Raw genomic sequence first — 15,262 nt, forward strand, 5'->3', positions numbered from 1 at the left:
CTAGTGCTTAGGGGAAACTGGTTTCTATTTTACTCATCTTAGCCTTTTGTTTTTGAGTTCCAGCATCAGTATGTAATAGACATGATTTTTTGACAATTTCACTGCTGCCCAATTTGTTCTGAACAGCAGTAGAGAAACTGACCAATCTTGCTAATTCCACTCTTTTGCTGCTGCTTTGCAAAGCTATGAGCACAGCAACAGATACATCAAAGTTGTCTGCATATTAGGAAGATGATAGTGCATAAGTTTATATTTGATTCACATTAGGAGGTTATTTTTACAACCATAACATGCTGAGCCAAAATCCTAGTACATAAAATAAATGGGAACACAGGTAAAAACAAATCTGTAATTTAAGTATGAAAAAATATCAGATTATTACAAATACAAACAAAGATAGTGAGTTGCCACGTCACAAACAATAGTCCATATTCCAGATCACAGAAATACTTTTGGGTCCCTTCATTTTTGTAGCATGATATGTACTAGAATTGTCTTGTCTTTTTCCCAATGAAGCTATTAAATGACCACTTTTTTTTTTTTTTCATTTGGCCCTGCATTCAGGCAAGAAACTAACAGAAATCTGAAGCAACGTGTTGCAAATTAGGCTGAATTTTTTTCACTCATTTATACTTAGGTTTAAAGAATAGGCTACTTGATCTATTCTCAGTACTCAGCATTCATGTTAGGTGTTGCAGGGCAGGTATTTTCCAAAATAATTGCCCAGTTAGTTACCTACTTATGCATAAATGGTCTTCGTTTTTTCAAATCCATAGTTACTGTAGATGTGACTCTTGGATTCTCTCCCCTCACCTCTCCTCACATTTCACTGTGACACACAGATTTAGTGTAATAAAGCAAAGTGAAAATCAAGGATAAGAGCATACTGCTTAGGGCTGCCACTTTTGGTAATTTCACTTGTGGAATACCAAGTGATTTCATGGCATCATATTGATGAGGCTTCCCTAAGCAAAGTTAACTGACTTTGTTCAGCTAGACTTGCAGGACATGGGATATACTGAGAAATGGTGGGACTTATAGAAACCCTAATCTGCTAGGATAGCAGGAAGAAAAGGAGAGTTAATTTTATCAATGAGCCTAAATACAGGGGAGAGAAGTTAACACAAGGGGGAGAGGGGTATCTGTAAGACAAAACAGGCCAAATTCTTCCTCAGGAAGTTTCAGTGTGGCGTCTGTTAACATTGGTAGGAGATGTGTACCAGAGACAGCAGAATATAGCCCTTAGATTTTAGGTCTGTGTTTTGTTTTATGCATATGTTTCCTGTGTTCATATTATATCTCAGGATAATGCCTCACAGCTAGATATGTTTGAGAGAGCAGATTGTTGCTTTGGAGATTTCCTTCAAATTACTGGTTACTTTCAGTGTGGAGCATGTAGCTAAGTGATGGAGCATAGGATTTTAAAAATTACATGTTGCAGCTGTAGGTAGTTCTCTTCAAAGTTTCATAACCTCTATGTTTCAGGTGTGATTATTAATTATATTCAAATACTTGAGATTTGCGGATTATCAATAATGGCATGATAATATAAAACTTGGTAAATATATTGCTTTGTATCCATTTATCAAGCCCACTTGACCAAAGTATGTAAGTATTCATTATCCCCATTTTACCAATGGGGAAACAGAGGCACAGATTGCAATTTGGCTAAGTCGCACAGCAAATGAGAGACAAAACCCTTCTCTTAATGCCTAGCATGGTGTCCTATAATTGGACCATGCTGCCTCTTTATTACAAAACTAAAAAGTTTGCAATTCAAATGAGAAATCGGATAATACAGTGGGGAAACCATAGCTCTAATTTGGACTTCAGCTTTTCCTTTCTGATCCTTTCAAGAAGCTTAGTATCCTAAATGTTGGCAGGGGCTTAATATTTTATTGTTTTCGTGCTACCCCATGCTGAATTTTCAGCAACTGAAAAAAGGATGTCCATTCTTCTTGGTAACGGGGTCCTGTAACTTGGAGCCTTAAGAACTTTAGATTCCTGTCCACTATAGCTACACATGCTATGTTGGACAATTCTTACATTAACAACATAGTTGTGGGCCCTGAGACCACTGATATACAGTCTTCCAAATGGTTTTAAATAATTGGAGAAAAAAGACTGAGGGTATTTTTCCTTCTGGAGTCAAGGCGCATTTCACTCAATGTTTTATGTTTTTGAAAGTTTGTGTCGGGGTGGCTATGTAATTGGCATAGTTGAAAAATGTTACCCCAGCCAAAAGAAAAGCCAGCAAAATGTCACACACAACATGTGGGAGTTTCTCCTCAGGAAATCCTTGTGGCTCACTGTTTCTGTCAAGCAGGGTAATGTGCTTGTAAATTTCATCTGACAGAAAATGTATTGCAACATCAACAGCACCAGAGAACTGCAGAGCTAAATTGTGGAAGAGTAACTATCAAACCCCTTCAGCAAGCTGTACCATAAAGAAACTTGTGCTAGGAAAAATAAACCCAATGTGATACAAAATCTGAAGGAGTAGCACGTGCTAGTGTCAGTACAAAGGAAATTCCCTCCCCATTCTCTGAACAGGCAGTGAGGCAAAAATATAGTTACTTTCCTCTTCTTGCCCAGTTAACTTGGATAAATTGGGCCAAGAAACACTCATACTTATCTGGCAGGAGGTTAAAACAAAGATAATCGGACAATTTATCTAATTTCTGTGTACATATGTCTGCTCATGTACAAAGTGATAGCTGTCAAAGTAGATGACAGTTAATTTTGTTCCTAAATTCCAATTTCTCTCCAGCCTGACACCTCATCTTGTCTTTTCTTTCTATTCAATATTTTTAAAATTTACCATTCTTTTTTGTCCTGCTGTCTAAACATCTCTTGACTTGATGACTGTAACCCCTCCTCCTCTCTGGACTCCCTAAAACCCAGATCACTCCTCTAAAGTACATAATGCAGCTGTTAATCTTCCTTATCTACCAGTAAAGCCATGTCACTTCTCTCTTTACATCCCTCCTCCAGCTCCTTCTTGCTCCCTATAGCTATTTCTACACTATACTGCTGGGGGAATTCTGCGAACAATATTTTAAAATTTTGCAAATTTTATTTGTCAAAATAACACTATATAATCACACCAGTTTCAATTATTTTGGTAATTTTATTTCAAAATACCTATCAGCACTATGTCTATAACAATACAGAGACAAAAAAAATTCCTCCAGGAGTAGAGAGTTAAGGAAACCCCTATGACAATCCATTTCCTCCCCCCGGAATCCAGAAGGGGGACCAGAAATCTGCACTCTTTATCCCCCAAGCCCAGCTACACACCTCCAGGCCAATCACTCGCATGCACCCCCTACTCCCTCCCCACCCAGACCCCAGCTGCAGGCCCCCAGCCCAGACATTCGCGCATGCACACACCAAGAGCCCACGGATCCAGAGGGAGAAACAGCTTGATGCTGGGTCCCAGGCTTGTATGGAGTTTCCTGCAGGCCGCCTCCTTCCTTCAGGGCATGCTGAGACCTGCAGCAGTTCCGAATCCTCCAGCTCCCTCCCTGTTCCCCCAGCGGTGTCTTCTATGTGTGAGCTGGGCTCTGCTGGGTCCAGTAGTCCCTAGTGGCAGCCAGCAGTTCTGCAGCCCATTTCTGTGGAGGAAAAGGAAATTCTGCCCAAAAACCATTAATTTCTGTGCAAATTCTACATGTGCAGTGGCACAGAATTCTTGCAGGAATAACACTTCAAGGTAGGGCTGTGATTCCTCTGCTCACATACACATGCTCACACTAGCTTTCATTAAGCTAGCACGTGTATAAATAGCGTTGTAGCCACTGTTGCATGGATAGCAGCAGTGGCGGAATGGTTGAGTTGTGCCGAGTACATATTTGCGCCACATGTCTAATACGCTAGACCTCTGCTGTCCTCCTTCAGATGACTCTAATATACTTGTTTCTTCCTCATTATCTATAAAAAGTTTTAAAAATAGTTTTGTCCACTTCATTATTACATTGAGTGAAATCAGGGAAAACTAATTCTAATGAGAGTTCAAGTTTTGTTTTATTTTTCTATCTTCTTTAGGGCTCTGAATTCACTTTAAGATGTAGTCATGAAAAGTGCTGTATTAAGAGCTAGGTATTATCTAGTCTTATATGTCTGGTTCTTAGATTGTATCCAGCATAGCTGTAGCTGTGTCAGTCCCAGGATGTTAGAGAGACAAGGTGGGTGAGGTCATATCTTTTATTGGACCAAATTCTGTTGGTGAGAGAGAGAGACACTTTCGAGCCACCCAGAGCTCTTCCCCAGATCTAGACCTGATGATGTTACTTCACCTACCTTGGGTCTTAGATTGTAAGTGTACTCATAATGGGGCAGGAGCTAGTTGGATCCTGTACAATGCCAAACACTCTATTGGTGCTTACCTAATTATATTTAATATCTTAATAATAACTTATCTAACCACTTTCATTCACTTTCAGAAGTGAACAATCCCAAAATCTTTTCTTATGTTTAAGCAAACTCTCATGATATTTTTAAATAATAAAGTTGATAATCTAAATGATGGTATTTATTGCATAACTGCAGTCCTGAAAAAAGCCTAAAATGCATATTTAATGGAAGACCTCAAAAGAATAACTTCTGTTGTAGTCATAAATGCACAGCTGTGGCATCAATCTTTTTGAAGCTGAAGTGCCTCTTGCTGTCTTTGTGATTCCTGTACTGTCACCCGTTAAGCTGCAGTCCTGATGCTCCCACTCAATATTTTCACACTGTTAGGGCTTTTTCATAATTCTTTTATAGTTAAGTGTTTGCAAAGTATTGGCATTAGCCTATCGCACTAATTACTTCATCTCACTCTTTTGTATTAGTTATGGAATTAGCCAGCAGGAAATTTGTGAAGGAAGAAAAACTAAACATTGTTTCAGCTGATGTCTGTCTTAGTTGCATTGGATTTTGGTCATCACTTTATCACAGGGTTACAGAATATTCCATAATAAAATATTTCAGTTTTCTGGATTAAAATAACAACTATTACATTTTTAACACTGCTGCTTGCACTATGTGTTCAGGTTCCACATTAAAAGTGCACTTTGTGTCTTCCCATCATGAGTACTTACAGCAGCTGCACTTTATCTGGAAAGGGGAAAATGCCTCCCTTTTGCTTACACTTCATAGTATAAAATGCATTGCTAGATAATTTTTGAAGAGCCTTCTGGAGGCTTGTTAGAAGCAGGCAACTGCAATAGCAATGGAGAAGCAGGAAGGAGTAGATTCCTGCTAACTGAGAGACTGGTGAGGACATCCCTTCTATTGTAGAGGACAATCATAAAAAAACAATCTCTGCCTCACATGTCATAGAATTGTGGAAACGTAAGGCTAGATGGGACCTTGAGAAGTCATCAAGTCCAACCCATGCCCTGAGACAGGACCAAGTAAACCTAGACAATCCATTACAGGGGTTTGTCCAACTTGTTCTTAAAAATCTCCAATTATGGGGATTTGACAACCTCACTTGGAAGTCTGTTCCAGGGCTTAACTACTCTTACTATGAAAACCTTTTTAATTATATCGAACCTAAATCTCATTTGCTGCAGATTTAGTCCATTACTACTTTCAGAGGACATGAAAAACAGTTGACCCAATCCTCTTTATAACAGCCCTTTACATATTGAAGACTGTTATCTGATCCTCCTTCAGTCATCTTTTCTCAAGACTAAATATGCCCAGTTTCTTCCTAATAAATTAGGTTTTCTAAACCTTTTATATAATTTTTTGTTACTCTTCTCTGGACTCTTTCCAATTTGTCCACATTTTCCCTAAAGTTTGATGCCCAGAATTGGACATAATACTCCAGCTGAGGCTTCACCAGTGCCGAGTAGAGCTGGGCAATTACCTCCTTTGTCTTACGTAAATACTCCAGTTAATACACCCCAGAATGCATTAGCCTTTTTCATAGCTGCATCACATCGTTGACTCGTATTCAGTTTGTGATTCACTATGACCCCCAGATCCTCTTCAGCAGTATTACCATCTAGGCAGTTATTACCCATTTTGAATTCTCAATTTGATTTTTTTTTCCTTCCGAAATATAGTACTTTTTTATGAATTTCATCTTGTTGCGTTCAGACTTCAATTTGTTGAGTTTGTTTTGAGTTCTACTCCTGTTTTCCAAAGTGCTTGCAACCCACCCCCGCTTGGTGTCATCTGCAAATTTTCTAAGTGTTCCCCCCCTCTGTTATCCAAGTCATTTAATGAAAATATTCAATAGTACTGGGCTCAGGACAAACCTGGGGGGCCTCACTAGATATACCCTCCCAGTTTGACAGCAAATCATTGGTAACTACTCTTCAACTACAGTCTTTCAACCAGTTATACACCCATCTTTACAGTAATTTTCATCTAGATCACATTTCTGTAGTTTGTTTATGAAAATGTCATGTGGGACTGTGTTAAAAGCTTTAATAAATCAAGATATATCACGTTACTGCTCCCCTCCCCCTTCCACTTGGCCAGTAACCCTGTCAAATGAGGAAATTATGTTGATTTGTCATAATTTGTTTTTGACAAATGTATGCTAGCTATTCCTTATAATCCTGTTATCCCCTAGGTGCTTACAAATTGATTGTTTAATTTTTCCAGTTGCTCTGCAACTATTGAAGTCAGACTGTTCAATCTATAATTCCCCGAGTCCTCCTTGTTTCCCTTTCCAATGATAGGTTTTATGTTTTCCCTTCTCCAGTCCTCTGGAAACTCACCTGTCCTCCATGAGTTTGCAAATATAGTTGCTAATGCTTCCAAAATTACTTCAGCTAGTTCCTTAATTTAAGTGCCATAGGATAAATGTATCAGGCTTTACCAACTTGAGTACATCCAACTTATCTAAATATTCTTTAGTCTATTCTTTCCCTGTTTTGGTTTACATTCCTTCCCCCTTGTTAATATTAATTGTGTTGACTATCTGGTCACCATTAACCTTTTCAGTGACAAATGAAGCAAAATAGGCTTTAAGCACTCTGTCATCAGTTATTAGGTTTCCTTCCCGTCTAAGTAGAGAACTTGGTGTATCTCATCTTTCTCTTGCACCTAATATATTTAAAGAACCACTTCTTACTGACTTTTATGTCACTTGCTATGTATCTTGTGTCTTAACCTTTCTGATTTTGTCCCTACATGATTTTACTATTCTTTTGTGCTCCTCCTTAGCAATTCGTCCATGTTCCCACTTTTTGTAGGATTCCTTTTTGATTTTCAGGTCATTAAAGAGCTCCTGATGAAGCCCTATTGGCCTTTTCCTATTTTTTTTCCTATCTTTCCTTTGCACCAGGATAGTTTGCAGTTGTGCCTTTAATAACGTCTCCTTGAGAAACTGCCAGCTTTCCTGAACGACTTTTTCCCTTAGATTTTCTTCCCATCGGACCTTACCTACCAGTTCTCTGAGGACAACAGACTTTAACAAACTCTTTCTGTTGCTCTCATGCTTTCCTTTCCTTAGAATTATAAAATCTAACATTTCATGATCATCTTCACCCAAATTACCTTCTATTTTCAGATTTGCTACCAATTCCTCCCTGTTGGTCAGAATCAAGTCTAAAACGGCTCTCCCACTCGTTACTTACTCCCCTTCCTGAAACAAAAAGTTGTCCCTAATATATACAAGAACTTACTGGAAATCTTGTGTTTTGCCATATTACTTTAACTACCCAGATATCTGTTGGAAAAGTCTCCCATTACTACCAGGTCTTGTGTTTTTGGAGATTTGTTGTTTGTTCTAGAAATGCCTTGTCCACCTCCTCTTCCTGATTTGGTGGTCTATAGTAGACCACTACCATGATGCAGCTCCTTTTTTTATCTTTACCCAGAGACTTTCAACTGGTCTGCCTCTCAACTCTTTCTGGACCTCAGAACAAATGTATATATTCTTGATATAAACTGCATCACCACTTCCCTTTTTATCCTACCTGCCCTGCCAGAGCAAGCTGTAGCCTTCTCTATCAATATTCCAGTCATGAGACTTATCCTATCAAGTCTCTGATGCCGATTAAGTCATCATTCAGCTTATGGACTAATACTTCCAGTTCTTCCTGTTTATTCTCAATACTCCTTGCATTTGTGTATAGACGTGAAGGTTTTGAGCAGATTCCCCCATTTATTTCACTTTTGTTGTTCCTATGACCCTATTGAAAATTTCCGTGTCCTTCCCACTTCTGACCCCCACCCCCACACATATAGCCCTCTCTCCAGGTTACCTTTTTTTATTACATGCCTGTGGACTTTTGTCACCTGCCCTCTTTAAACCTTGTTTAAAGTTCTCCGCTTTACTATAGCCAAACTAGGACTCCTGAAAAGAAATCAGTATAGCTTTAAACTACAAAGCACTTCACGTTGAAGCAATATACAAAGTCACTGTGGTGTTCTCAGCTATTGACTCTGAGTTGTCTTGAAATGAAAGTCAACCTGCTGCATACTCTGTCCAAAGCCCCATTCTCTACTTTGAAGAGTTCGTTGACTGTTTTTTTTCCCAACCCCAGGGAGTAAACATTTCCATCATTTTGTCACTGTGATCATCTCAAAGAAGAGTAATCTAGTGAAAACAAATATAGCTAAGATTTTCCACTTAAATGTCAGCTTTAAAAGGAGTGGATGGATCCGGGTGTGGGATTGATAATTGAATCACTGGTTTAAATTGTTGCCCAGTGTTGTCCTAAATACTGCAAGAAAAAAAGACTAGACACCAGAAATATGGTTAACTGGGCCACAACTTTGTCACACATCTGGAAACTAGCTAACAATAACTCATCCATTGCAAGTTATCTTTCCTTGTAACTCATACCACATGGCAGAAGGCTGTTCGCCCCCCACCCAGTTAACCTAGTACCAGTACTGTTGATGGGGACCCGACTGCCCTCATACAAGGGTGGGGGGAGGAGAGAAGGGGTTGTTTCCTTGCTGTACCAGACAACGGGAGCCCTAGCATTCTTCTAAAATGTTTAATACTCTGGTTTATCAGGTGCTATTGAATGAGAATGTGCACAGGGAACCTGCTATGTTGTGACAAAATGGATTTTAAAACTTAACCTACCCATGGGTCCCTGAACTGCTGAGAGGAAGGTGAAAAATCCCACATTTCCTCACTGCCAAACTGATCTGGGAAATATTCCTTTCCCAGTCCTCAAAAGATGACTAGCATGATGCCCTTAGCAAGGTCTAAAAAACCCGGTTTTACTCTAACCCCCATGAGGGGGGAGCATTCCTTCCTGGCATGAAATAGCAGCCCTGGGCAGGGAGAATGGTTATAAGTCCTCTTTGATGTACAGGAGCCAAAAAACATATGCTGCATCCTTCAGCCACAGAGCTCTCCTCAAGCCCAGAAGGAGTTTAGGGTTTTATTCCCTTGCTGGCCCAGACAAAGCCACCAAATCTCTAAGGCTACAAGGGCCTGTGAGCATGAGTCTATGGGAATCTTACCCTGTGGATTTATTTGGTGCAGGATGAGGTCCTTAGTAGCTACAATCTTATCATCTGATAGCTATTCAGTGGGTATTGTGAAAAGTTTCTTCTTTGAGTGATTGCTCATGTCGATTCCAAGTAGGTGTGCATGCACCACATGCACGGTCGTTGGACGGTTTTCCCCTAGCGGTACCCATCAGGTTGACTGTGGAGCCCCCTGGAGTCGCACCTTCAAGATGGTGTATATATGTCCTTGCCGACCCGCAGCCTCTTCAGTTCCTTACCACTAGTTATGGTCATTTGAGCAGCTTTCTTGCTACTGCAAATGATCCGCTAGTGGACTCTTTCTTGTTGACCCTGTAAATAATTAAAAACTTAGTATTAGTTAGTCAAGAAGTTTTTTGTTATCTTAGATATGTTTCAATTGGGGGTTTTCCCACACTGTTTCTCCTCCCAGGGACTGGGGCAAGCCTTGGTCTCAAGGGTTTCAGCCATGTAGGTCCTGTCTAAAATCCATGCCAAACGGAGACCCACACAACTCTCCTGTTTAAAGTCTTTTGGGGGAAGCCCATCAGACTGAGAAGTGTAAAATCTGCAGAGGCTTCTGCCCAAAGACAAAAAAGGAGAGGGACTTCAGGATGAAATGGGTCCTCATGGACTCAGCCCTCCATCCCCAGCCAGCTTCGGGAGCATCCGACCCCAAGCCCAGTACTTCAGTGTGCAGCGCACTAGCCTCGGTAACAGGCCACACACCGAGAAAGAATTTGGGCTCCAGGGACCCTCGGCACCATGAGTCCCCAGCGCCGAAGACCTCCTTTGGTGAGAGCACCCATTTGCTGGTGTCAGACCTCTCTATTTCTGCGACAGAGGTTGCTCTCCCACTAAATCAGTGGTACGAGGAAGCACCAACAGGTGCGTCCCACCCTGCTCCAGCTCCTACTCAGCTGGCACCATTGACTCTGGCTTCACAGGGAGGTCTGTCAAGTATGGTTCTAATGGACTCCCTGGTGCGGGAGGGTCGAGAGGAGGATTTAGACCTCCCCTCCACACCGGACACCTTTTGAGGCTGCCAGAGACCTCATAGCAATGACAGCGCAGACCCCATCCAGCACCACCACAGAGAGGCACCATGCCCTCTAAGGGCAAGCCAGCGATGATGCAGCACCGTTCGTCCTCACCCCAACACTGCTCCCCGGCACCATCTCACTCGGCACCGCTTTGGTCACTGAGCTTGGAGTCCTCATCAGAGGCGAATCTTACATCTCTAGGCGAAGCTGGCACCGCTCGTGGCACTGCTCCAGATAGGAGGAAGGGCAGCCTTTGCCTATAATGGCATGGCCACCACAGTGGCAGGCACTGGCTCAGTGGCCCTTCTGGACCCCGTGGGCCTACCACCAAGTCCAAAGGCCAGATCTTTGTCTGTGACTTTAATGAGTATTTGTTGCCCGTGAACCTCCGCGTGGACTCGAGTTGGGCACGTGGGTCAGCACCGAAATAGCGGCAGGAGCCGGGGCCGGAATAAGACGGGCACAGAGGCCAGCACCGCTCCTGCCATCACACAGGGCACTTCAGTGCAAGGGGATCCCTGTGAACCAGAGAGGCAGAAAGACCCAGTGCCCCAGCGGGCATCTTCCTCCTCTTTTCCTGATGAAGCCGGGGCAGGCACACCCACCACACTACCAGCCATGGACAACAGAGCCCACCAGGAGTTGATTACAAGGGTGGCTCAAAATTTGGGTATGCAGGCAGAGGAGGTGGCAGAGGAGACCAACCCCTTGGTTGATATTCTGGTGCCCAAGGGTCCCTTAAGGGTGGCTTTGCCTCTCATTAAAACAGTCAATAACACTACAAAAGCGTTGTGACAAATGCCTGCCTCTTTTCCCCTGCATGGCAAAAGGGTGGGTGGGGAGAGGAAGTACTTTGTGCTTTCAAAAGATTGAGTACTTGTTCACTCACCCTCAGCCAAACACGCTGGTGGTGGAGGCGGCCAACAAGAAGGAAAGACGGGAACAGCTGAGACCGACCCTTAAGTCCAAGGTGGCTAAGAAACTGGATCTCTTTGTTAGGAAGGTATACTCTCCCGGGGGACTCCAGCTTCAAGTTCCAAACCAGCAGGCAGTCCTCAGCCACTATAGTTTTAATTCCTGGAACACGTTGTCCAAATGTAAAGAGCTTCTTCCAGCAGACTCCCGCTCTGAATTTGCTGCTGTCCTGGAGGAACGCAAGGTCATAGCAAGGACCTCCTTACAGGTCTCCTTAGACTCGGCAGCCCGTACCATGGCAACAGGGAGGGGCTATCTACTCTACTCTTTTCCGCCCTTCCCGCTTGTACAGAAGGTCCTGCTGAAGGTCAGAAGGGAGGGAGAATCAATTATCTTAATAACACCAGTGTGGCCTCGCCAGCAGTGCTTCATCACATTTCTAGACCTGTCAGTGGACACGCCTATAACCTTGCCCCTGGTCCGAGACTTAATCACCCAGGGTCATGGCTGTGTCTAGCATCCCAATCTGAAGTGTCTCCATCTCACGGCATAGAAACTCTGTGGTTAAACCCCTCAGAGCTCACATGCTCAGACCCTATTAGAGAGGTCCTCCTTAGCAGCAGGAAGCCATCCCCTAGGGCCACCTATCTGGCCAAGTGGAAAAGATTCTCCATTTGGCATTACAAAAACACACTCCACTCTTACAGTCATCGATTCCTTTTATCCTGGACTATTTGCTGCACGTAAAATGGGAAGGTCTGTTGGTATCATCCATAAAAGTGCACCTGGCAGCTATCTCAACTTTCCACCCCCATTTGCCTGGTCACTCAGTTTTTACGAACTCCATGGTGGACTGCTTCCTCAAGGGATTAGATAGTCTCTACCCTCAGGTAAAACAGCCAATTCCCTCATGGTATCTCAACCTTTTGATCTCTAGACTGATGGGACCTCCTTTCAAGCCTTTAGCAACATGCTCTCTCCTCTACCTTTCCTGGAAAGTAGCCTTCTTGGCAGCTATAACTTCAGCTAGGAGGGTGTCTGAGCTTAAGACCTTAACCTCCGAGCCCCCATACAAGGCCTTCTATAAGGACAAGGTGCAGTTGCGACCGCCCCCGTCCTTCCTCCTGAACGTAGTTTCACAATTCCATGTGAACCAGGACATTTTTCTTCCTATGTTCCTTCCTAAGCTGCACGCTAGCAACAGGGAACGAATGCTCCACTCCCTGGATGTCAGGTGAGCATTAGCCTTCTAAATTAAAAGAACAAAGCCATTTCGAAAATCAGTGCAACTCTTCATTGCAATCGCAGAGCGCATGAAGGGGCTTCGAGTCTCATCCCAAAAGATATCTTCTTGGATCACGTCCTGTATCCAGGCGTGCTATGATTTGGCAAAGATACCTGCCCCTGCACTGATAGCACACTCCACAAGAGCACAGGTATCCTAAGCTGCATTCCTGGCACAAATTCCTATCCAAGACCTCTGCAGGGCATCGATGTGGTTGTCAGTCCACACCTTTACAGCCCACTACGCAATTACACAGCAGACCAGAGATGATACCGCTCTGCCAAAAGCTGCGCTACAATCAATGATTCCATAAACTCCAACCTCGCCTTCTAGGTAATACTTGGGAGTCACCTACTTGAAATCTCATGATGTGACAAAGTTCCTGCTCTACCTTGGTGGGTCTTGCACTTATTGGCGGATTTGCTCGCCTTGGAGCTTCACAGCAGCCTTCAGCGTGGCCGTTTTTCTGAACCCACAGTCCAGGTCGACTCCTCCTGTGTCTGACCAGGAGTTGGGAGGATTTGGGGGGAACCCAGGCCCGCCCTCTACTCCGGGTTCCAGCCCAGGGCCCTGTGGAATGCAGCTGTCTAGAGTGCCTCCTGGAACAGCTGTGCAACAGCTACGACTCCCTGGGCTACTTCCCCATGGCCTCCTCCTAAACCTTCTTTATCCTCACCATAGAACCTTCCTCCTGGTGTCTGATAATGCTTGTACACCTCCAACAGTCACATTCTCACTCTCAGCTCCTAGTGCCTCTTGCTCCCAGCTCCTCACACGCAAACAACAAACTGAAGTGAGCTCCTTTTTCAAACCCAGGTGCCCTGATTAGCCTGCCTTAATTGATTCTAGTAGCTTCTTGATTGGCTGCAGGTGTTCTAATCAGCCTGTCTTAATTGTCTCCAGAAGGTTCCTGATTGTTCTGGAACATTCCCTGTTACCAGGGAAAAGGGACCTACTTAGCTTGGGGCTAATATATCTGCCTTCTATTACTCTCCTATAGCCATCTGGCCCGATCCTGTCACAATGAGCAATCACTCAAAGAAGAAGAAAAAACTGTTACTTACCTCTCGTAACTGTTGTTCTTCGAGATGTGTTGTTCATGTCCATGTGTTGTTCATGTCCACATACTCCCCTCTGTCAGAGTATCCGGCAAGAAGGAACTGAAAGGCGGTGGGTTGGCAGGGACCTATATACACCGCCATGAAGGCATGAATCTAGGGGGCTCCACAGCCAACCCAACAGGTACCGCTAGGGGAAAAACCTTCTGACGACTGTGCACGCAGCACGTGTACACCTGTTTGGAATGGACATGAGCAACACATCTCGAAGAACAACTGTTCTGAGAGGTAGGTAACCGTTTTTGTTTGTTTGTTTTCAATATAGATGATAGAGATTCCACCCTAGTCCATTTTCTGTGCCAGTACAAGGCTGTCTGCATTACAAAAATCACCATTCTCCGCTATCTAGGATATAGAAACCAAATTGCTAACTTTTTCAAAAATTTCAATAAATGCACTAATTCTTGATTTTTGTGGGGAAAGATTTGAAGTGGATAGTGTGATTTGGGTGGGGGTGTGGTTTGGAGGAAGATTACTAATGGAAGTGAAAGATTACAAGGCTTTATCACTTGCTTACTAATGAATGTACTATTGTCTTCGTGGGATTATTAAGTTTTGAAAGAGACTTTTAAGGTAGGTCAAATATACTAACTTCCATAATCCATAAAAACACTTGTCACTTTTTATTTCCAGAGCAAGAAACAACACATTCCTTATCGTAACAGCAAGCTTACTCGTTTATTGAAAGATTCTCTTGGAGGGAATTGTCGAACTATAATGATAGCTGCTGTTAGTCCTTCTTCTATGTTCTATGATGACACTTACAACACTCTTAAGTATGCAAACCGAGCAAAAGATATTAAATCTTCTGTAAGTAAATTTATACAACTTATTTTGCAAGTATTGGAGTCTAGAAAATTAAAATAGCATAGGATTAAAAGAATGAATCAGTTACGTGTCGAGAGAACCATGTAACTTACAATTTACTTGGCTTTTGCATCAAAATTCTGTTGAATCATGTAGTCTAATATCCTTTATTTTCTTATTTATATTTTCCACTTCTTAAATATTTTTAAGATGAGCTAATTAGAAATCAAATATCATATTTTTAAGGTAAATGCCAAAGCTAGTCTTCAAGAATGCAAACCAGGGAAATCCTAGATCTCAATGCATTTTACAAAGGTAGTTAGGTATCATTATCCCCAGTTTTCTATGTTTGTGAAACATGTGCCCTTGGTCATGCAGACCGTGCCCGTAACCATTGGCAGAATTAGGAATAGAACCACGGTCTTCTGGCTTCCAGTCTGATCTAACAACATACTTTTGTCTCTTCTTGTAATACAGTTCAAGTGTAATTAGTGATATTTCTATCTAATGCACTTAGTGTGTATGATGTATCATAAAGAATGTTGTTAAAATTTAATTTTCTCTTTTCCTTAACAGTTGAAAAGCAATGTTGTTAGTTTGGACAGTCATATAAGTCAATATGTTAAGATTTGCAATGAACAAAAGAAAGAGGTATG

General features: G+C 42.5%; 1 protein-coding gene across 1 annotated transcript in view; it reads left to right on the plus strand.

The window, feature by feature from the left end:
* Window positions 1-15,262, plus strand: part of KIF18A (kinesin family member 18A) — a 107,184-nt gene that overhangs the window by 29,161 nt on the left and 62,761 nt on the right. Inside the window, exons 7-8 of the mRNA XM_074956964.1 lie at window positions 14,433-14,609; window positions 15,183-15,257. Of these exons, the coding sequence (XP_074813065.1) occupies window positions 14,433-14,609; window positions 15,183-15,257 (252 nt within the window). The remainder of the gene's footprint in view (window positions 1-14,432; window positions 14,610-15,182; window positions 15,258-15,262) is intronic.

Source organism: Natator depressus, chromosome 6, assembly GCF_965152275.1.
Source record: "Natator depressus isolate rNatDep1 chromosome 6, rNatDep2.hap1, whole genome shotgun sequence".
Taxonomy (NCBI): domain Eukaryota; kingdom Metazoa; phylum Chordata; order Testudines; family Cheloniidae; genus Natator; species Natator depressus.